This window comes from Neoarius graeffei, chromosome 17 (genome assembly GCF_027579695.1).
Source record: "Neoarius graeffei isolate fNeoGra1 chromosome 17, fNeoGra1.pri, whole genome shotgun sequence".
Lineage (NCBI taxonomy): Eukaryota > Metazoa > Chordata > Actinopteri > Siluriformes > Ariidae > Neoarius > Neoarius graeffei.
Window position 1 is genome coordinate 52,612,268 of NC_083585.1, and position 24,627 is coordinate 52,636,894.

Consider the following 24,627-nt stretch of genomic DNA (forward strand, 5'->3'; position numbering starts at 1 on the left):
AATATGAAATACAGAAATACATGGCAGTTTATCTACAGTGAAAGGCCTCGCGTAGGCACCTTATATGGAAATGGCTGGTTTTTATCCCTCGCTGGCCAAAAGGCCCGGAGGGATACTATGTGCCCCTTTTCCACCAAAGCAGTTCCAGGGCTGGTTCGGGGCCAGTGCTTAGTTTGGAACCGGGTTTTCTGTTTCCACTGACAAAGAACTGGCTCTGGGGCCAGAAAAGCCAGTTCCAGGGTAGCACCAACTCTCTGCTGGGCCAGAGGAGAGAACCGCTTACGTCAGCGGGGGGGGGGGGGGGGAGTTGTTAAGACCAACAACAATAAGACCGCGAAAGATCGCTATTTTTAAGCGACGAGAAGCAGCAGCTGTACAAACGCGAAATCATTTATTATTGTTTTTCAAGCATACACAGTGTTTTTCAATGCCCCCTAAAACTGAAAAGTTCCTCCGATCATGATGCATTTTTGTTTTTATGTTCCTTTTGGTAAGAAAACACACTGGGTGAAATATTTTGACAAAATTCTAGCCTAGTAAACTAGACCCACCCGCCTAGCGGCCAAAAATATTTTTTGCCTGCGAGTGGGTCTAGCCTCGCACCATATAAACAAAAACACCCCGGGCATCAAATCGTGCCCGCCAATCACAACGCAAGGTTTTTGTTTGGATTCTTTGGGCGGGCTTTTGCAGGAGTGACGACAAAGCTGCGCGACGCTGGAGAAAGCACAGCAGGAAAGATGGCTACGGCTAGTGAACAGCGCGCGTTTGACTCCGCTTTGGAATCAGTTTTAGAAGAATTAGACTTGGAGTTTTGGTTGAAACATGAGCAGGAAGAGGCTCTCCGCTCATTCCTTTTCAAGAAGGACGTTTTCGCCGTTTTGCCGACCGGCTATGGCAAAAGTCTGATCTACCAGCTGGCTCCGCTCGTAGCCAAAAGGATGGGCTAGTTTGTGCAGTACGAAGAATTAATAAACAGCTTTGAAACATTACTTTTTGATTGTTTCTTATTTTCCCGTTATTTTAAATTTAAGGGAAATTATTTCACCAAACACCACTAAATAAAAACTCTCAAAAACAGTTTAAGCAAACCCTTGAAAAACACTTGAAAAAAATGAGTGTATGTGGTACAGACTCCAAACTTGTGGTCATTATCTCCAAACTTCTTAATATCTAGAACCTGTTTATTAATTAATACGCATTTTGAAAAATTCTTTATTTCAAGGCCTCCCCCACTGCTTTCTGTCGCTCTGACTACGTCACAGTCACTGTTGCGCTGATTGGTCAGAGCGTTGGCCTATACGCACAGAGACAGTTTGAAAGACAGCGGATTGTTCCACCCACACCCTTCGGAAATGTCTACGAGCGAGGCCAGACTAAATATTCACATATAGTCTGGCTTGCTAGTCTGGGAAATCCTATGCTGCTTTGCACAATCGTTCCGATCTGAAAAGACAGCATGGAAACTATGGTCTAAAGGCTCGCCTGAGTTAGGGAGCCAATCAGAGAGTGGGGAGGGGTGGAAAGACGGTGACGCGTACTACTCGACAAACGGAAGCTTGTAGTTTATTTGGGACTGTTTACGGATCACATTTAACATGGCGGTGAGCGATACGAACCAAACTTTCAATCAAGCTTTAGACACTGTTCTGAATAGTTTAGAGCGAAAGTTTGTTTTAAAAAACCTCTTCGTCTTCTTCGTCGCTCTAACTATGTCACCGGGTACAACTGCCATGATTGGCCATGGGCTACGTATACGCCAAATGATAGACATTCGCAACATCCAATAAACGGCCGTTGACAATCGTAAACCACACCTCCCCTACGAGAAATTCAATAGGCGGATTCCAGACCATATTTCACTTGTGATATGGTCTGGTGTTAACCAGACTACTGGCTTGCCAGGCTAACAAAATTCAAAAGTTTAATGGTGGCACCAGGAGCTCAAAGTTATGGAAAAAGCTGCTATTTTATGACTTTTATGACAAAATTTCGATCACTTTTCATGAAACATTATGGCACCTTATAGAGTATACCAAATATCTTAGATCCACATTTTTAGTACATATTCTAAATATATTATCAAGCACAGTTTGAGTTTTAGCTGTTCATTGAATCATTGTTCAACTACTTTTAAACAATACAAATGTATTATGAATCACATTAATGCTTCTCAATCCCTTGCAAAGGTTCTTAACATGATCTCTGGGTCACAAGAAATCAATAAATGGAGTCCAACGTTGTGATTCAAACCTTACGCGAAAACATAAAATAAGCGTTTTTTGGCAAAAAAAATGAACCTCATGGTGCCACCATTAGACTTTTGAATCTGGTCAAAAAATTTTACAGGATGTCTTTATTGGTGAAAAGGAACACCCAAACAAAAATGCATCAGATTTTATGAAAGTGAGGGCAACTCATGCACCCTATTGCTCAACTGCATTTTTGTGATGTCATCACCTGTAATATCTGGCAGCATGTGATACCGTCACACCCGTTTCTAAACGAGATCACTCGGTTTTACTCAGCCACACCACCAGGCTCGGGTTAAATACCGCAAGGCACTTGATGCTTCATTCGATACTTCATGCTTTCTAGAAAAACAGTGGCTCGGAAAAACATCCCAGCTCGAGCTTGAAGGCAGAGAAGATTAGAGTGCTGCTTTAAACTGCTGACTCCCTGCCATGCTGCTGTGCCTGACCCGAAAAAAAAAAGAGCCAAAGTTCAACAATGACCTCATTGTTATGATCCATCAGTTTTGTCAGAGAGCGCAGACAGACTTTCCGAACACCTCACTGCAGTGGTCGAGTTGTAAAATCAAATCAAACCGGGGGGGGGATGGTGAAATTTTTAGTCGCGTGTCGACCCGTCGGTTGGTCCGTCAGTCACTACGTTTACATGCACATAGAGAGAATCGAATTTCTGCCGTTGCTCGACTGAAATCGAAGTTCAAAATGCCATGTATACACCTTAATTCGGCTGAAATTGAACCGAACTTGATTTCTCGGAATCGAGCTACACGACCTAGTTTATGCGATTTCTGCCGAGCTACTTTGTGCATGTATACCCTATCGAGCTAGTTGTCGAGCTACTTCCGGAAGTGACGAGTGACGAGACCACAAGCGGGAAACACAACAGCCTCGGTCGGCATGACAACGAATCATGACAACGGCATGAATCTTTTCTTTTTGTGGCATTGTTTGCACTGTTAAAATGTAGCTCACTTACTGTATCACCAAATACATCTGTACAGCTGTTGCATAGCTGTGAATTGTGTACATAAACAAGTCACTGTATTTGTGTGTGTGTGTGTATATGTGTCCAACATCTGAAGAATGTCAATAAAAACAAAACAATTGAACTTTTTGTGTGTTTATTAAGACATAAGTTAAATTGTAAGCAAAAAAAATTTTTTTGTAAGCAAAAAATGGACTTTAGAAAAATATTATTGTGCAAAATAAGTTGTCTTACAAAACAGTGGTCTGCGCCGGACAGTTTGTAGCCATAGTCTGTTAGAGCAAGCTTAACAGCTTGAACACGGAACTGCTAGTGTTGCCAGATTGGGGGTTTTAAGTGCATTTTAGCGGATTTGAACATGTTTTGGGCTGGAAAACGTCAGCAGTATCTGGCAACACTAAAGCTCTCCTTCATGACGACAACCGGAAGTGTACCAAAACGATGGGGCGTGTAGCGCCACGTGTGGCTCGGGTGCACAATGCACCTTGCACAATAGCCCGATTTCACTTGTGCATGTAGGATTGGATTTCTCTGGCACCCCTGCTGGGACCCTTTGCTCGATTACCAACAGCAGCTCGATTTGGACGTGCATGTAAACGTAGTGAGTGGGAAACTGGTTTGCTTTTAGAAGGGTTTGCACACAACGTAGGTCTGTGGACCTTGTTCATTTACCAGACATACAGTATTTTGTGCTGATAAAGTGTGTAGTACACACTGTGTACCCTTTTTATTGTTGTAAAAAACATAATACACTGGTATTTTACTGTAAAACATGCACAGTGTGGATGTCGTGTCCTATTTAGTCAGTCTCCTGGCTGACATACCGACCACATTCTCCATATTAGGGTGAAATGCAGATGACAAATTTGAAGTGTAACTTCGTAGTCATGAGGGGTGTTCACACGGCAACTTTTACTCCGGTGTAGCACCGGGGCTGCCCCGGTAGAGCGTTCACACGGTACAAAGTTATACCGGTGTCGCCCCTGAAAGCTGCTTAAACCGGTGCAAATCTAACCCTGCTCGGGAGGTGGTTTAAGAAATTTACTCCGGAGTAAATGCTAGTTTGCGGGGCAGCACCGATATAAAATGGGACGTCTGAACGCTACAGGGGTAGACTCGCTACGCGTGAGGAGAGTTGATTACATACGGGCATTGCATAATTTGCATCCTGGTATTTTGCGCTTCCAAAATGGCGAATATCAACAACAGAACTGCGTGTCTTCCAGTGTTGCCAGATTGGGCGGTTTTAAGTGCATTTTGGCGGATTTGAACATATTTTGGGCTGGAAAACGTCAGCAGTATCTGGCAACATTGGTGTCTTCATCCACGTTGTTTTCCCGGCGCTTGGTGATGCCATGACAACCGGGAAAAGGAAGTACATTTTCATGCATGCGCATATTTCATTTCCGCATTATTACTATCGGAAATGATAGTAATAATGATAGGAAATGATAGTAATAAAAGGAAATGATAGTAATAAAGTTTTTGCTACTATTGCACGGTCGCAGAAACTGCCGTGTGACCGCAAGTGGGGCTGCACCGGTGCTAACATGCTTCTCTCTAGTAAGCAGGTTTGTGACGTGTGAACGCTGCGCAAAATTTACACCGGTGTAAGATATATCGCAACAAAATACATCGGTGCAGCATCGATGCAAATATGTGCCGTGTGAACACCCTAATGGTAGGCTCCTTTTAAATCGTTTGGTAAATAATTTATTAAAACCTCAGCAGGCAATGTAAATGAACAACTGAATCTTTTCATATCAAGTCAAAAGAATTTTTATTCAAAGCTGAACACTGAGTTAAATACAGAGGTAGGTAGGGAACCAATAAGCTAAAACAAGCAACAAATTGTAAATCAGATTAAACTTCTTAAAAGATGTTTGAGGCATTATGCATTTTTTTTTTTTTCCTTTTTGTTATTATTGTGTTTCTTCTTATAATGTTGTAACGTTGATTCCCGCTGTTATCTAGGTCACGTGACACCTTAAAGGAACAGTCCACCGTATTTCTCATTCATTATCTCATTATCTGTAGCCACTTTATCCTGTTCTACAGGGTCGCAGGCAAGCTGGAGCCTATCCCAGCTGACTACGGGCGAAAGGCGGGGTACACCCTGGACAAGTCGCCAGGTCATCACAGGGCTGACACATAGACACAGACAACCATTCACACTCACATTCACACCTACGGTCAATTTAGAGTCACCAGTTAACCTAACCTGCATGTCTTTGGACTGTGGGGGAAACCGGAGCACCCGGAGGAAACCCACGCGGACACGGGGAGAACATGCAAACTCCGCACAGAAAGGCCCTCGCCGGCCATGGGGCTCGAACCCGGACCTTCTTGCTGTGAGGCGACAGCGCTAACCACTACACCACCGTGCCGCCCCTCCACCGTATTTCCATAATGAAATATGCTCTTATCTGAATTGAGACGAGCTGCTCCGTACCTGTCCGAGCTTTGCGCGACCTCCCAGTCAGTCAGACGCGCTGTCACTCCTGTTAGCAATGTAGCTAGGCTCAGCATGGCCAATGGTATTTTTTGGGGCTGTAGTTAGATGCGACCAAACTCTTCCGCGTTTTTCCTGTTTACATAGGTTTATATGACCAGTGATATGAAACAAGTTCAGTTACACAAATTGAAACGTGGCGATTTTCTATGCTATGGAAAGTGCGCACTATAATGACAGGCGTACTAACACCTTCTGCGCGCTTCGGCAGCGCTTTGATACAGAGCTCAGACATCAATGTGCTGCCGAAGCGCGCAGAAGGTGTTAGTACGCCTGTCATTATAGTGCGCACTTTCCATAGCATAGAAAATCGCCACGTTTCAATTTGTGTAACTGAACTTGTTTCATATCACTGGTCATATAAACCTATGTAAACAGGAAAAACGCGGAAGAGTTTGGTCGCATCTAACTACAGCCCCAAAAAATACCATTGGCCATGCTGAGCCTAGCTACATCGCTAACAGGAGTGACAGCGCGTCTGACTGACTGGGAGGTCGCGCAAAGCTCGGACAGGTACGGAGCAGCTCGTCTCAATTCAGATAAGAGCATATTTCATTATGGAAGTACGGTGGACTGTTCCTTTAACGTTGACGGTTACCAAGGAGCTGCCTTGGATACTTTGATACTTTGCTTCGATACATAGCAGCACTTTGATACATACTGGATACAAGCTAGCAAAATGAGTTAAAAGCAGGCATCTTTGGAAAGTTTCTTTGGAAAGGGGAAAAGGCCCATTGAGGAGACAGAAGAAGAGCCTATGACGAAGAAAAAGAAAGCTGCATTTTAGCAGACACTTTGTCGAGTCCTACACCAATCCTGCTCTGCCTTACATGTTGTGACCGGCTCTCTAATGAGGCAATGAAGCCTTCAAAACCGCTAGTGTCGTTTATTTTAGCCTTCCTGTCTTGAATAACACTTTTTGTTGCCTGAAGAATAACAAACGAACGTCCAGGCTGATTAAATTAATGGCCTTATACAAGAAATCAAAGCTAACATGAACCTGAGTAAGCTATCGATAGCTGGCTAGACTCCAAACTAACATTCATTATGATAGCTGTGTTGTTATCCGCCGCCCGCAAATTAGGCTCCATATCGGGAACTTTACAGCGTGATAGCGGGCTCACAGAAAGTGGGACTGATATTCGTAACTCTTGACTTACCTCCTGAAATGTTTTTTCTTGCGATCTTAAATCCGAACTTGCTTAGGTCTTGCTGTCCACTCCGCTTGGCCATGATGCTGCAGTCCGCTGCTGTCACTGACGCCGAATGAAATCAAAAATAACGGAACCCCAACTGAATGTCACCTCCTCAAACGCTTCGCTTGCGCATGCGGTCTCTCGCGGTTGCTTATCGTATGCTCAGTTTCAGCAAAGCTACGTGGAATGGCATTTCTAATTCCAATGTTAAATAGAAGTAATGTCCACATTTATTGATAAAATTGCTCAAGGGAAGGGAGGGGGGATGATTTTGACCATTTGTTTATTCCAGGGGGGATGGCATCCCCCCTCAACTCGAGTACAGCCTCACTGGACAGTATGCATCGTCTTACTGGTATAATCGGCTTAAAAACGTCATCGTCTTTGACCTGATGTCACACATTCCTGTGCGAGAACATTCTGTAAACATTCCTCCGCACCGGGTTCATCTTGCGGCACGGCTTGGCGCAGAGCGTCACTGTCCTCCTTCAAGGTGGGTGCAAATACAAACACTGGCTTTGTTTTGGAAATAACAGCGCCTTGTGTGAAGAAGTCGGTCTGCTGACCGACCTCACAAAGCACCCAAACAGCCGTTTGATGAAAAGAGAACATGATGGAATTATCATCGCAGATAGAGATTCACTTCCCCAAGCAGTGTTTCCTGATCATTTGCTTTTGGTGACTGCACGAGCACGGTGCTAGAACGTGCGGAACGTTGTCATGTTTTAACTGCTTCATTCCCTCGTGTGTGTGTGTGTGTGTGTGTGTGTGTGTGTGTGTGTGTGTGTCCAAGCCATCCGATGAAGCAGCAGACACGATTAACCTGCCTCAGAAGGTGCCCATAGAGCCAGCGGTGCCTGAGGTGGCGCCCCCTGCTGAAGAGGACAAAGCACTACCAGAGTGGAGCGAGAAAGTGGCTCACGGGATTCTTACAGGTGAGACCTGAGCACATGCAGTACTGGATAAGCACCCTGGTTTAAAAAAAAAAATGGTGTTTGTTTAATGACAACTGTTTTCATAATTGAGTCCGTGTAAAAGTTTTATTTCCAAACATTACAAAAATAAATTAAAAATAAATGTTATAGAAGAGGCGGTGTAGTGGTTAGCGCGGTCGCCTCACAGCAAGAAGGTCCGGGTTCGAGCCCCGTGGCCGGCGAGGGCCTTTCTGTGCGGAGTTTGCATGTTCTCCCCGTGTCCGCGTGGGTTTCCTCCGGGTGCTCCGGTTTCCCCCACAGTCCAAAGACATGCAGGTTAGGTTAACTGGTGACTCTAAATTGAGCGTAGGTGTGAATGTGAGTGTGAATGGTTGTCTGTGTCTATGTGTCAGCCCTGTGATGACCTGGCGACTTGTCCAGGGTGTACCCCGCCTTTCGCCCGTAGTCAGCTGGGATAGGCTCCAGCTTGCCTGCGACCCTGTAGAAGGATAAAGCGGCTACAGATAATGAGATGAGATGATTAAAATTATTTGTAAGCAAAGGATCGTCACACTAAAGTATACTGTTCTTTGTTTTTTTGTTTTTTTTTTTCCTCCCATGTAAAACGTTTAATTTCATTGTTCCTGAAGTCATCTTTACAGCCTGTGTCCAAGACATTTGAACAGGACTGTATATTTTAAATTAAACTGAATTTTAGTTTCGACTCCTTCAGTTCAAAGGTCAATAAGCCAAAATTTTGGAGGCCTTTTGCCTCCAAGGGTCCCCCCTTTCCCGGAGCGCCTTGACTAATTTAGCGAACAACTAAGATGAAAAACATTATTCTATCCACATTCACTGGATATCAGCAATCGCGTGCTCTGATTGGCTGCTCTACTACTAGGATATCAGCTCATATACCGTGAGTAGAGAAAAACAAAATGGCGGCACGTGTTGCTGAAGCAAACGAGGACGAAATAAAAACTGCTCGAAAACAAAACCCTAAAAAATACAAAATAAGCAATGAAATACACTACCGTTCAAAAGTTTGGGGTCACCCAGACAATTTTGTGTTTTCCATGAAAAGTCACACTTTTATTTCCCACCATAAGTTGTAAAATGAATAGAAAATATAGTCAAGACATTTTTCTGGCCATTTTGAGCATTTAATCGACCCCACAAATGTGATGCTCCAGAAACTCAATCTGCTCAAAGGAAGGTCAGTTTTATAGCTTCTCTAAAGAGCTCAACTGTTTTCAGCTGTGCTAACATGATTGTACAAGGGTTTTCTAATCATCCATTAGCCTTCTGAGGCAATGAGCAAACACATTGTACCATTAGAACACTGGAGTGAGAGTTGCTGGAAATGGGCCTCTATACACCTATGGAGATATTGCACCAAAAACCAGACATTTGCAGCTAGAATAGTCATTTACCACATTAGCAATGTATAGAGTGGATTTCTGATTAGTTTAAAGTGATCTTCATTGAAAAGAACAGTGCTTTTCTTTCAAAAATAAGGACATTTCAAAGGGACCCCAAACTTTTGAATGGTAGTGCATGGAATAAAAGTATTTGATGGGAAGAACATGTCCTTTTTTTTTTTTTTTTTTTTAGACTTGTTGAAAAGTTCAAAGAAGTGAAATGTCCAAGGAAGAATTAAATAAGTGTCTAAAGCTATTCTATACCTCGGCACGACAGTAAGACGGCACTTTCTACAAAAAAACAACACTAAAGTCAATTCGTGCTGCCATCGATGGGTTTTTAAGAAGTCCGTCTAAGCGGAAATGATTTTGTCGGACGTTTTGTGTAAAGTTTTTATTTATCGACTTTGCAAAAAATAAAAATGCTCTGTTCCTCAAAATCCAGTGAATGTGGATAGAATAAAACAGTTATTCCACTCAATCTCGTTGCACGTGGCTTTTAGCCGACTCAATTTTGTGGAGTAATTGTTAAATGCATGCCTAAATCTTTTTAAATTTATTTCCAAACTTGTTTTATTAATTTAATTTCAGGCTAGAGTGACTGTATATATTATATTAATCAGCATCCACATTCAGGGCGGCACAGTGGTGTAGTGGTTAGCGCTGTTGCCTCACAGCAAGAAGGTCCGGGTTCGAGCCCCGTGGCCGGCGAGGGCCTTTCTGTGCGGAGTTTGCATGTTCTCCCCGTGTCCGCGTGGGTTTCCTCCGGGTGCTCCGGTTTCCCCCACAGTCCAAAGACATGCAGGTTAGGTTAACTGGTGACTCTAAATTGAGCGTAGGTGTGAATGTGAGTGTGAATGGTTGTCTGTGTCTATGTGTCAGCCCTGTGATGACCTGGTGACTTGTCCAGGGTGTACCCCGCCTTTCGCCCGTAGTCAGCTGGGATAGGCTCCAGCTTGCCTGCGACCCTGTAGAACAGGATAAAGCGGCTAGAGATAATGAGATGAGATGAGCATCCACATTCCAGCTGTGTGTAAATTCTTGCCTCGTGATCTCCAAATCCAGTTGCACTAAGCCTGAGAATGAAGCCCAGCAGTGGAGGAAGCAGTAGCCGGGGCTCCCAGGACAAACTGATCCCATGTTCACGATGTTTGTTGTCGTCCTTTAGTTAAATTATAGTTGCCCAGTAAACAAGTAACTGCAAATATAACTGCATGTCGTTCTGTTTTTTCTTGGGAGGGGTGCTTACTCCCTCCCTCCCTCTTGACTTTGTCTGTGCAAATATTTCCCACATTTGCTTCTTGATATTGATCATAAAGCTATAACTACACCGACTGCTGCTCTTCACACACCGCTCGATTTTTACTACAACAAACGATGGATGATGTTTTCATAAGCAAACACTTAATGTATCTAATCCCTTATTGTATTGCTTTAAAATTAATATACATCATTTAGTAACAACCAAAATGAATTAAAGAAGAACTGAAGTCGTTTTTAAACTTGCTTTATTTCTTAATTAACGTGTTATTCAATTACGTTTTCGGTTTTAGTAACCTTATATCGTGACTCGTATTGGCAACTAATTGCAATTAAATATTATACTTATCGGCCTATTCAGTTTTTAGCCGTGTTGAATTTAGTTCGTTTGGTCCACGGCAGGCGTCGCTTATCCGCGCGATCTTCACGAGACTTGTGCGAGACTTTGAAACGTGAAGAAGTGTCAGCCAGGTGTCAGTGCCGCCATTTTGAAAACTGTTTTCCAAACGAAGTATTGCACAAAAACGAGTTTAAATGACGATTACTGCCTACTTTTTTCAAACTTTCCTGATTGCTATCAAAACAAACAAAACTTCCGGCTTGATTACGTCAGCATTCGAAAGAGAGCGCGCGCGTCTTTTGACAACGTCGGCAGATGTCGGTCGCTTTGATTTTCGCTGTACGTTTTACTTCCGTCCTACGATGTCTCGCACAGGTCTCAACGAATCTCATTTACGGCCGTGGCTTTGACATACGGACTGATATATTACAGAGCATATTTCAAACACTCATAACTTGCTATAGCAGCGACAAAATAGCGATCAAAAATGCATTCCTATATTTAATAAAATGAGAAATAGAATTTTGATAATTAGAAAAGTTCTCCTTTAATAAAGCAGGGGGGAAATAATATTTGTTATTTGATTATCAAGCACAAAACTATTGATAAATCGCAGCTTCCGGATCCCAGAAAAAGGCAGCCTTGCCCCAGGGCTAATCTCGCACAACGTCATGTGGAACCCCCGTTATCTGGGTCGTTTCCGTTCATCTGCCTCCGTGCTTGTTTACTCACCGGGTTTGGATATTGTTGCAGGAATCTTACAAAAATAATGATGTGAAAGTGCTGCGTTGTGTTTTGGATGTTCAAATCCATATACAACAGGACATTCGGTTCACGAATTTCCAAGAAGAAACACTAATCTAAAGCGGCAGTGGGTGAGGTTTGTGTAAACAAAGCAGGCAGATTTTATCACCGACTAATAATAAATCTGATTCATTAAGTGTTCATCACCACAAGAACGACCACATGCGAATTATTGGTGCAAAAAAGAAACCCACTGATTTTAATAAACGACGTTTGATCTGACATTTGGACAGTTTGTTGATTCCCTGATTATCTCTCTCTCTCTCACACACACACACACACACACACACACACACACACACACACACACACACACACACACACAGTGCACCAGATGCAGGATTATGAGCAAGATTTACATGCTCACGACATCCGATCTTATCATACCTGATGCGCTTTAACAAGAAGAAAAATGCGTGTAATCATCATTAATTATTAACTGAAACATGTTAAACGCTCTCAGATTGCAATGCTGCAAGACTTGATTTGTTTTTAGTTTTGTTCAGGAACACACGCACTACAGAGGAAGACTGTCGTGAACTGACAGTTTCTCGTCTTGGGGGCTCGAAAAGAGAACCGTTTTCTCCGGAAATACTTGATAATCCAGGGTTTCCGCGGAGTCTTAGTCTAAAATTTGATAATCGTAATTTAAGGCCTTAAAAAGTCTAAAATACGAGCATATTTTGCATTGTAGGTCTTAAATGTAATTTTGTGAAGTCTTAAAGGAACAGTCCACCGTATTTCCATAATGAAATATGCTCTTATCTGAATTGAGACGAGCTGCTCCGTACCTCTCCGAGCTTTGCGCGACTTCCCAGTCAGTCAGACGCGCTGTCACTCCTGTTAGCAATGTAGCTAGGCTCAGCATGGCCAATGGTATTTTTTGGGGCTGTAGTTAGATGCGACCAAACTCTTCCACGTTTTTCCTGTTTCCATAGGTTTATATGACCAGTGATATGAAACAAGTTCAGTTACACAAATTGAAACGTGGCGATTTTCTACGCTGTGGAAAGTGCGCACTATAATGACAGGCGTACTAACACCTTCTGCGCACTTCGGCAGCACATTGATACAGAGCTCAGATATCAATGCGCTGCCGAAGCGCGCAGAAGGTGTTAGTACGCCTGTCATTATAGTGCGCACTTTCCATAGCATAGAAAATCGCCACGTTTCAATTTGTGTAACTGAACTTGTTTCATATCACTGGTCATATAAACCTATGGAAACAGGAAAAACGTGGAAGAGTTTGGTCGCATCTAACTACAGCCCCAAAAAATACCATTGGCCATGCTGAGCCTAGCTACATTGCTAACAGGAGTGACAGCGCGTCTGACTGACTGGGAAGTCGCGCAAAGCTCGGAGAGGTACGGAGCAGCTCGTCTCAATTCAGATAAGAGCATATTTCATTATGGCAGTACGGTGGACTGTTCCTTTAAATCCTTACGTCCGTTTACCCCATTCGCTTTTTTTTTTTTTTTGTTAAATGCGTTGGTGATATTCATAATTAGTCATATAGGCTCGGCCTACTTAGTATCAGTAGGCTACGCTGCAAACTACACATGAGACACAGTGGAATCCGGCGTCTAGCCCGGTTGGCATGGTGATGCACAGGGCATGGTACGTGCGGATTTGGACAGTAGAGCCTAAAAGAAGCGAGGGAGATCGTCACGGTTTGTAGCAAAATGGGCAAATGCAAGTTTAACGACTGCTGGCTTGAACGCAATGATTTCGTAGACTGGTTAAAACATGTACCAAACAATCCGTTTGAGGCGTACTGCACATTGTGCAAAAGAACACTCAAACTCAGCACCCTGGGTGTAAAGGCACCGGAATCGCACGTGAAAGTGGAGAAGCACCAGGCTGCCCATAAAAGTCCGCAACAGTCGCATGCCATCACTCAATTTTGTTCACCGTTGTCAGGTCCAAGCACATCTCGAGACGGTGCATCAGCTAACTCCGTGCGAACTGTAACGCTACAACACGCAAACCGTACGGAATCGAATGCCTCATCCTCAAGTGATTTGCGGGATGTCTTTGGCTCCACTGCAGCTTAGTTCCTCATTAATGCAAGAGCGCACCCTAGGGATGTAATGAGTTCATTGGTGAATGATAATAAATTTTGTTATTTCGAAAGTAATTCAGGCTCTCCCAATTTTCTTTATTTTTTTTTTGTGTGGCATAAGTCTTAAATTGGGCGGCACGATGGTGTAGTGGTTAGCGCTGTCGCCTCACAGCAAGAAGGTCCGGGTTCGAGCCCCGTGGCCGACGAGGGCCTTTCTGTGTGGAGTTTGCATGTTCTCCCCGTGTCCGCGTGGGTTTCCTCCGGGTGCTCCGGTTTCCCCCACAGTCCAAAGACATGCAGGTTAGGTTAACTGGTGACTCTAAATTGAGCGTAGGTGTGAATGTGAGTGTGAATGGTTGTCTGTGTCTATGTGTCAGCCCTGTGATGACCTGGCGACTTGTCCAGGGTGAACCCCGCCTTTCGCCCGTAGTCAGCTGGGATAGGCTCCAGCTCGCCTGCGACCCTGTAGAACAGGATAAAGTGGCTAGAGATAATGAGATGAGATGAAGTCTTAAATTTAACCTGTTATGGTCTTAGGTCTTAAATTGAACTTGTTCAAGCCTGCAGAAACCCTGTAATCATCTGCCCCTTCATCCGACGTACAAGAATCGCAATCGCTATCAGAATTCTCTCCAAAACGTGATTCTGTATCGTGACTGGTCTAACCACAGCTGCGCACGGGAACGAAATCGATACCTGGATTGTTAGACATGTGACGTCCCGCACCCCTTCAGGATCGTCCAGTTCAGTCTCGGCAGATTCCGTGAAAATCGGCTGATCTTATTGATTTTCCATTAATTTATGGCCTTTTGGATCAGCTCTGGTTCGAAAACACATGATCAATCAACGTAATGATTGTTGCTTTGTACAACGAAAAAAAGTGGGGTTTAGAGGCATTACATACACTCTGTATTAAATGAGCTTAACTATTTAATTAGCTCACTGTTATTAAATTACATCAGCTCCGATGTTTTGGCGGTGTCCATTTCAACGTATCTTGGCTAATTGACTGACTACATTTAGGGAAAGTGGATCGTTTTGTAAATGTTATAAGTGTAATGTGTACATATTATTATTTTTAAGTATGACTCTCTATCTTTTAATATTGTTACAATACACCTGTGGCTGATTGTTGTAATACACTCAGGAGCTTCCTGGCTGAGCTGGGGATTAACGAAGGGAGCCGAATACACAGGGAAGGCCATCCAGAAAGGAGCCTCCAAACTGAGGGAACACATCACACCCGAAGACAAGCCCACCCAAGTCAGCCCTACGGTCACTAAAAGCCTCCAAGTAGCCAAGCAAGCCACAGGAGGAGCTGTGAAAGTCAGCCAGTTTCTGGGTAAAGCATCAGTCAACGCCGATTGTCGTGCCAGATGTTTCATTAGAAAGTGTCGTACTTTGTTTTGACTCCTCCTTCTGTCGTTGCAGTGGATGGACTGTGCACCATCGCTGGTCACTTGGGCAGAGAGCTAGCCCCTCATGTAAAGAAACACGGAGCGAAACTGATCCCAGAGTCCATGAAGAAAGACAAGGAGGGACGATCCACTCTCGATGGAGCCATGGTGGTCGCTGCAAGTGGAGTTCAGGGTAATATGCAATACATGGCAGTTTATCTTCAGTGAAAGGCCTCGCGTAGGCACCTTATATGGAAATGGCTGGTTTTTATCCCCCGCTGGCCAAAAGGCCCAGAGGGGTACTATGTCATGGTGATTTCCATCCGTCCCTCCCTCCTTCCCTCCCAGGAAAAGATACTCACCTTCTGAAATCAACTCCTCTCACAATTTTTGGAGGAATTTCACCAAACTTGGCAAAAGGCCTTGTTATATGTCGGTATTACGCATATTGTAATTTCTTTAAATTCGGCTGCATAACTGTGGCAGCGGGGGCGTGGCCAAGCGTCGGTCTGTGACCGGAGGGCGGAGTCGGGGAAGGTAAGTGGCAGAATCACTGCACCTGAGGTTGATTAATGTGTTTGTGTGTCTTCCCCAGTGACCGCGCCCTATTTAAGGAAGAGAGCGAGAGCAGAGCGGGCTCTCTCCCCAACCTGACCGCAACAGATGTGTGAGTGAGTGAAAGCAAGCTGAAAAGCAAGCTGAAAAGCTATAATAAACGGGTTTTGTGAACTCAGTTCTGCTGTCCTGCCGTTGGGACAGCCGCCAAATGGTCCTCCGCCAGCTTGATTGCCTGATCCAGCGACGCCGGGCGGTGGCACTGGACCCACTCTGCAGCTCCGGCCTGCTCCAGTACCACCTGGTCGATGATCCCCTCGGCGTCGCGGTTGTTGGCCCTCAACCACCGCCCGCAGGCGTCCCGGAGTTGATGGCCAAACGCAAACGGCCGGCTGACTTGCTCAAAGCGCGGAAGAGCTGCCGTTGTTGCTCAGGGGTGCGCCCCACACACTGGAGGACAGCCCGGCGATGGTCCGCGTAGGCCAGCCGGCGGTCGGCGGGGAGCTGTAGCGCGGCCAGCTGCGCCTCTCCCGTTAGTAGGGGGAGGAGGCGCGCCGCGCGCTGTTCCATCGGCCACCCCGAGGTCTCTGCCACCTGCTCAAAGAACGCATGGATTAAAGTTTTCCGTCAACTGGGAGCGCTAAAGGTCAATAATGAGAGTGATGCAGATCCGAGGAAAAGGTGGGGGGTAGGCCCATAGGTCTGACACCGATGTGATTTAGAACTTCACCAAGCTGCTGTGATTGCCTGTTGTTGAACCTTTTCTTGTGCTATGTTTGAGTATATGTAAAGGAATAAGTTGTTGCGCTAGATAGGCATAAATAAATAAATACAGCCTCCGCTACTGTCTAGTCCCGGGGAGGCTCGGCGGAGGCCACTGATGAAACTATTTGGCTGTCCTACTACTGGGCAACTAGGTTACTTGTCTACTACTAATAGTAGTAGTAATAATGATATTTGCCTATTGAAAGGTGATCAGGTGAAAAGTTGAAGCCGCAGCAAGATCTATGCTATTAAGCCTTTTGTAGGTTAAACAGGCTTCGGCAGACAACGTTCTGGAAAGGCTGTGTTTTTCTTTGGTTTGATTAGCCTACGATTTAATCTTTAAACATTATGGTTTCAGCAGTTCGCTTAAACATTGGAGGCTGCAGAGTCGGGCTGCAAGATTTCCCGACACTTGTTTAAGATGCCAAACTTCATAGTAAGGAGAAAATAATTCCGCAGTATTTATTGCCTCGTCAGTCTCAAAAATTAATAGTGAAGGACCAACGCGAATTAAGTCCCAAAAAACATCTCGTAGGCCTATATTTTACATTTTCAAAAAAGTCCGGAATTGGAAGTCAGTCAGTGGAGTGTAATGAAGTGTCTCATTCACTAAGCACAAAAGGTCGGAAAACAGTGGAGAAAACAGCTATTGCTTAAATAGGCTACTAATGTCTTACATTAGTAATTTAATGTATGTGACAAATGAATTCATTGATTAAATAGATAAAGAAGCAAATATTCCGAAGCTCAAAATTCAGGAAAGTGGCTCCGGTGTCGCAAGTGCACAAGAACAGTTATTTGAAAGTTAACCTAATGAATTTGTGCGTGCGCGTGCGATTTCATGAAGAACCGGGACAATTGGCATTCGGTGAAAGATTCACACCTATGACTCATTATATTCGCGCGCGCCCTCTCGCCCACTGTTGCTTCGTTTTCCCGATTTACACGCGTGTCTGAAGATGGAGTTTTCAGAAATCTCCACTCTGCCCAGTTTGCGAAAGTAGCTGTTTTCAGTGACTGAAACCTCCGTATAGGTGTGAATGAGAGGTGCAACCGAATAAATAAACATGCGTCTTTTTTATCCGGCTACATGTAGGCTACCACTGCGCAAAGCCTCTAATGTTGAAATGGTAGTAATATTTGTTAAAATAATAGTAGGCTAATTTCCACATTAATTGGTAAAATGGCCCAAGGGATGTGATGGGGGGATGGCCGTTTTATAAGGGGGATGATTTGAGATTTTTATTTCAGAAGGGGGATGCCTCCCCCCACATCCCCCCTCAACTCGAGTACTGCGTATAAGGCCACCGGACATAGGCCCTTCGATTTCCATCACTAGAGCGCGTCAAATTACTTTCGGTTTTGCCAGCATGGACGCGCTTCTTTTAAATGAAGGCACAGATGTGTCAGACATCGACAAAACGGTAAAGAATAAGTGGAGATGGGCTTGGCGAAATGAAATGGGCGATAATGGCAAGCCATTTAGTTCATGGTGCAAAAAGATGAAAATGGCAGGTGTGCGCTTTTGTGTAGTTTGCCATAAAAAAAGTCTATGGAAGCAATGGCAAAAAACTAGATGCCTTTGACTTCACCGCGAAGAAGCAGAAAAAGTGAACTTTCACTTTACTTTTCTTGCAAGTTCTTTCTGTTCCACTCTTTTGAAAGCATGGTTCAAGTTCAGCTGCACTTGCACTTTTCTCTGAACCACTGTTGTGCATTACTAAAGTATTGTTGAAATAAATTTGCACTTTGCGCTGAAAACTTGATGTTTCATCATTTATAGCCAGTAATGACAATGGTAAAGTCTTGCCTTAGCTTTAGTCATTGTTAAAATTATGTAAATGTACTATAAGTATGGGCCGAGGGGATAATGGACAACACGGCGTTTAAAATTTGACGCATCGCTGATGTGGTAGGGGCCAACGACATGGAGCTTTTTTTTTCAGTCAGATGATTTTTTAATCCATGAGAACGTGAGGAAGGCCTCGGGGTCGTCCTGCGGGCCCATCTTCGTCAGGGTGAAGGGGGACGGCCCCGCGGCGGTGGACCCCGCCGCCACGAGGAGGTGCCGGAATGCCTGTCGCTCTTCCTGCTGAGCCAGCACCAGGGTCTCGAACCACTGTTCCTGTTCCTTCCGGAGGGCGACTAGTGCCTGGTGCTGGCTTTGCTGGGCCGTGGCGAGGGCGTGGACCAGCTTGGCGAAAGGGGAGGACTCCATGGGGCTGTTCTGCTTCGGCGCTCCAAATCCTGGGTTTCAGCACCACTGTAGCAGTTCGGATGGGTGGGTGGAGCACAGAAGGACGGCAGGACAGCAGAACTGAGTTCACAAAACCCATTTATTATAGCTTTTCAGCTTGCTTTCACTCACTCACACATTTGTTGTGGTCAGGTTGGGGAGAGAGCCCGCTCTGCTCTCGCCCTCTTCCTTAAACAGGGCGCAGTCACTGGGGAAGACACACAAAGACATTAATCAACCTCAGGTGCAGTGATTCTGCCACTTACCTTCCCCGACTCCGCCCTCCGGTCACAGACCGACGCTTGGCCACGCCCCCGCTGCCACAATAACCTTGCACTTTCACAATTTCATGAAGGTGTGCTTGCGTTCTGACATCAACTCCTCTCGCAATTTTTGGACGAATTTCTCAAAGCTTGGCAAAAGGCCTTGTTATATCATGGTAATATGCATATCACGATTTAATTTCGTGAGTTTTGACCCTTGATTAAATAACTTTGACAATTTCATGAGGGTGTACCGGTATGTTCTTCTGAAACCAACTCCTCTCACGATTTGTGGAGGAATTTCACCCAACTTGGTAAAAAGCTTCGTTATATGACCGTTATACGAAGATTGAAATTTCATTTAATTTGGGCAAATTTTCCCAGAGTTGTGCGCTTGATTATTAACAAACTTGTACTTTGGCAATTTCATCAAGGTGCGCTTGCTTTCTGAAATCAACTTCCCTCACAATTTTTGGAGGGATTTCATGTAATTTGGCAAAACGTTTTTATTCCCCGCTGGCCGAAAGACCCAAAGGGGGATTATGTCATGGCGATATCCGTCCGTCCCAGGAAGGGTACTCACCTTCTGAAATCAACTCCTCTCACAATTTGTGGAGGAATTTCACAAAACTTGTCAGGATTCTTTGTTATATGTCGGTAATACGCAGATTGCAATTTTGTTCAATTCAGTCGCATTTTACCAGAGTTATGGCCGAGTTGCCAGCGGGGGATATTGTGCTCTCAGAGCGCTCTTGTTAATCAGGAAATGTCCTTTAATTCTACAGCGACTGGATACTTCATTTGCAACCACGTGACCAAAACTGCTTGCGTCATTGACCGCTGCCATGTTGGAGGATGTACACTATACACACAGTGGAAACAGTATATAATTATAGCCATTTATGAACATTTGTGAAAGCTGTTAAAGTTAAGTTGAAGTCCTTTCCGTACCATGTGGCGCATCGGGCGGCGCCGATCTCCGTTTCCGCAGCCCTCGGCCTCTCGCCTATTACATAGCTAGGGTTACAGTGGGGGGCGGGTCCTCTGGTAACCACGAGAGTTTAACTCCCCACTCGCATCTGTATTGCAGCGTGCCTTGCCAGATGGTAGTAGGTACCATTTTTATGATGGTCTTTGGTATGACCCAACCGTGAATAGAACTCACGATCTCCCGATTGAGAGGCGGACACGCTACCACTAGGCCACTAGTCGGTCTTTGTGAAAGCTGTAGTCAGGATTAAACAGAAAACAACGACCTCCTTTTCTTCACTTTTCTTTCGCTTGTAGCAGTCTGTAAAGAGAGCTCGGATTTCTTGTTAACTCTTTGTATAGCCAGTTGCACAACAGCTCTTTCCCATTTTAGAGCAGTGTTGCTTCCACCTAGATTGAAGCCATGTGTTCCTGCTATTTAAAAAATACTGTCTGGCGTTGAGTGGTATATCAGATATATTCCATTCAGCTAGCATGATGTTGAATGAGTCGAAGATGAGTAGCTGAATGGAATATATCTGATATACCATGAAAAAAGCCATTATTATTATACATGCACGTTCCTTTCGGGTGTTCAACACCTCGTTCTCTTTCTAAATTCTCTCAAAATCTTTCGTATTTAACAAAGCAAACCTGGCGGCCATGTTTGTTTACAAATTGTCCCAGTCGCTGGCTAGCGCAGAAGTTTTATGTCTCTGACGTGTGACGTCATGTTGTCTTGACAACCATGCAAATATCGTAAACCATATTCAATGCTCATTCTCCATTGGGTAGAGTGGCGTAATACATGTAGGATAAGCGATATGCTGACAATATTGCATGCTATCAAACCAAATGAATGAAACCCGCTAGAAGGGAATAGAACACGTTTTTATTCCATCGAAAAAGTGTCCTGTATGTTATTTCACCCTCTGCTGTTTAAACAATGCAAGTTCAGCTAGAAAAAGCTAAAATAATGCAGCCTGACAATTATTGCAATGTCTCATCTCATTATCTGTAGCCGCTTTATCCTGTTCTACAGGGTCGCAGGCAAGCTGGAGCCTATCCCAGCTGACTACGGGCGAAAGGCGGGGTACACCCTGGACAAGTCGCCAGGTCATCACAGGGCTGACACATAGACACAGACAACCATTCACACTCACATTCACACCTACGCTCAATTTAGAGTCACCAGTTAACCTAACCTGCATGTCTTTGGACTGTGGGGGAAACCGGAGCACCCGGAGGAAACCCACGCGGACACGGGGAGAACATGCAAACTCCACACAGAAAGGCCCTCGCCGGCCACGGGGCTCGAACCTGGACCTTCTTGCTGTGAGGCGACAGCGCTAACCACTACACCACCGTGCCACCCATTATTGCAATGTATTTATTATATTAATATATTATGTAGAAACGGGTTCCGTCCAGTCACATTTTCGTTTCCGGGCCATATCTTTAAAACTACTGAAGATATCTTCATGAAACTTTGTATACATATCAAGCAACATGTGAACTGGTGCCTTTTGCTATTTTGGATTTTTGAAAGAAAGTATTTTTCAAATTTTTACATAAATAGATTTTGACTTTGACTTTTCTAAGAGCAATGTTCGTTTCCGGAGCATATATCCAAAACTGTTCATGATACGGATTTGAAACTTGGTATACATGTTCACAAGGTGATGTAGATGTGCCTTTTCATACTGAGAAATTTAGATTTATGTTTCCATGGAAACAATTTCAGACTTAGTCTCTCAGGTTAGTCTTCGGGGTAGGTTTTGTTTCCGGAGCAGAACTTGAAAACTATGAGCGGTACGGTCTTGAAAGTTGGTATATGTGTTGATTAAGTAATGTATATGTGCCTTTTGATACTAAGAAATGTGAGAGATTTTAATTTTTATCTCACTTGGACCAAAGGTCCGCTGGGTTTACGTATGCAATGGGCTGCTGAGGTCAGTGTAAAGAGGTCGGGTTGGTTTCCTGCAGCAGAACTTGAAAAGTGTGACGACAAATAATATCTTGAAACTTGGTATATAGGGCGGGGGATATAGATCACTCTGTGTTCCTGTTAATTTGAGTAGTTGAAATTAAAATACTCATATATTTGTATCGTGATTTATCATCGTGTTATATATTGCTACATGCCTAGTTCAGACTTTTAAACTTTCAAAACACATCCCAACTAATCAATCAATCAGTCAAATCAATAATTTACATATTTGCTTGTGGCCAAAATGGAGCGTTTGCCATTTCATCCAGAGTTCATGTGGGATGCAGACTTTTGTATAAATCTAAATGGTAATAGATGTTTAAGCTTATTATTACATTCTCGGTTTCTGTATTCTCTCTCTCTCTCTCTCTCTCTCTCTCTCTGGTCTGATGCTCAGGATTTGCCACGATGTGGATAGGCCTGGAAACCGCAGCCAAGAACATCGCCAAGAGCGTCGCCACTGAGACGGTCACCACCGTCAAGCATAAGTGAGTAAGAAAGCCTTCAAGTCCTGACTCCTCGTCTGTATTATAGACTGTAACGATTTCCGAAAGGAAGCATCATACACTGTGACTGACTGACTGCGATCTCGTATCTAATCTAATCAGCACTTTAAGCTGATCCTGTTTTAACCCTGACTCACTTGCATTACACTCAGACTCTTTTTTTTTTTTTTTTTTTTTCTTTTTTTTTTTTTTTAGATTAAAGCCACTTACATGTCAATCTCTCCCCTCTATTTGTTTACAGATTCAGGGGTCTAGAGAACATATTAGATCCCCCGAATGAGAAAAAGGAGCTCTAACTGCATTGCTAATTATTAACAATCTAAAGCATGGCGATGGTTAATCATGGTTATGACTGATAGCTGTTGCTCCTAATTACAGTTCTGGTGATGGGACACGACCCCTTCCAGCTAAACACACTGATTCCTCAGTTAATGGAATGAAAACTTTTTAATTCCCTTCCCTTTTTTATTTTTCTCTAAAAATCAAATTCATTGCAATTCCTCGTTCAGTATTAGTTTTCATTAGTGTACGTGAAATCATTTCAGGAAGTCATTTAAATCATTTCAATAAATCATTATCAACTTTTTTTTTCCCTAAATATTGTAATATTTATAAATTCATAAACAGAATAGTTGTGATTATAAATAGATTTACTGTTTGGATGCTGTAGGCAGGGCTGGGTGATACGACAGTGTTACTTTCCTTTTGTATTAAGGCCCGGTCCCACAATACCGATAACTATGAATAAATTGGTCCCCTGTAGTTTGTGGTTGGTGCTCACACCAGCCCGGTAACGATACCTATAGCCCAGGCCTGGGTTTATCCGTATCGCTGAGATTGCTTCTGGAGCCACATGTGACGTTGTCTGAGCACGTGCTATTTTCCCCCAGGCATCTTTGTACATCCTTGCTGCATCATGAAGTCGCTGAATACGGATTCACGGAAAATAAAAACCTTTATTTTTTTTCGCGGTCCAAATCCTGCGCTCTGATTGGCTGGCGAGCGGGTCTGTATCCTACGATATGGACCCTTGTGACGGACCTCTGGCGACTCGCTCGTTCACAACAACAACAAACATAGTAGCATTTTTTTTGTCAACTTGTATCTTTTTTTTTTTTTATAAGATTATCAAAAATCTTATAAATTTTTGCCTGCATTTCTCAGGAGAATAGCATTAATTTTACATCATGGATAGCGATAACGACAGTGTTCACAGCGAAAGCGAGTTTTACTACCCTGAGGAAGAAGAAATAAAATAAAACATTTCAGGAGAAAGCTAAAAACCTCTAACTGTTGCTAACACCGAGCAAAAACATGGCTGAATCCTGAATGACTCCTATTTGTATAAATAGGGGACTACATAGGCAGCAAAATGTAGTTTGTCTTTTTTTTTTTTTCCCTGCCATGGAAGTGCACTTGTATACCAAGGAGGAAGCCATTTGCATTACAGCCGTGAATGAGGATTCAAAATGGCGGCTCGGCTCGGTTTTCCCTTTCGGGCGCTCTCGTTTTCTGTTAGAATTCGGTAAAGAAAAAAATAAATATATTATTTACCAACTTAAGGTCGGTCCGCATGGTGAAATACCGTGACCTCGGCCCAGAGGGCCTCGCTCAGTACTTTCAAGACCTCGGTCACGGTATTTCACGATACGGACCTCCCAGCTGCTAAATAACGTATATAATACAAAGCACGGATCTTTTATTCACGGATATGTCATTTTCCATGAAATATCAATAGTAAATTAATAAACATATAAATTCAGGCAAGATATTTTAATTATGAACTTCGGCAGTCTTCTTAATTTTTTATCCATGATTCATCATTCGGATGAAATTGGTAATCGATCTGTAATATACTGAAAACGTCCGTGACCAATCTGTAAATTATTAGCATCCGTATTGCATCCAGATTAAAATCCATAACCGCCCTGTATTTTGTCTCATCTCATTATCTGTAGCCGCTTTATCCTGTTCTACAGGGTCGCAGGCAAGCCGGAGCCTATCCCAGCTGACTACGGGCGAAAGGCGGGGTACACCCTGGACAAGTCGCCAGGTCATCACAGGGCTGACACATAGACACAGACAACCATTCACACTCACATTCACACCTACGGTCAATTTAGAGTCACCAGTTAACCTAACCTGCATGTCTTTGGACTGTGGGGGAAACCGGAGCACCCGGAGGAAACCCACGCGGACA

At 43.9% G+C, this 24,627-nt stretch overlaps 1 protein-coding gene across 2 annotated transcripts in view; it reads left to right on the top strand.

The window, feature by feature from the left end:
• The window catches only part of spartb (spartin b), a 57,400-nt gene that overhangs the window by 26,161 nt on the left and 6,612 nt on the right, over positions 1-24,627 (top strand). Inside the window, exons 4-8 of one of the 2 annotated variants that reach the window (XM_060897725.1) lie at positions 7,739-7,880; positions 14,894-15,088; positions 15,178-15,336; positions 22,319-22,409; positions 22,669-24,512. In XM_060897725.1, the coding sequence (XP_060753708.1) occupies positions 7,739-7,880; positions 14,894-15,088; positions 15,178-15,336; positions 22,319-22,409; positions 22,669-22,723 (642 nt within the window). In that variant the 3' untranslated portion in view covers positions 22,724-24,512. Of the gene's footprint in view, positions 1-7,738; positions 7,881-14,893; positions 15,089-15,177; positions 15,337-22,318; positions 22,410-22,668; positions 24,513-24,627 lie in introns of those variants that run through there. The other variant, XM_060897724.1, reaches the window with a different exon arrangement.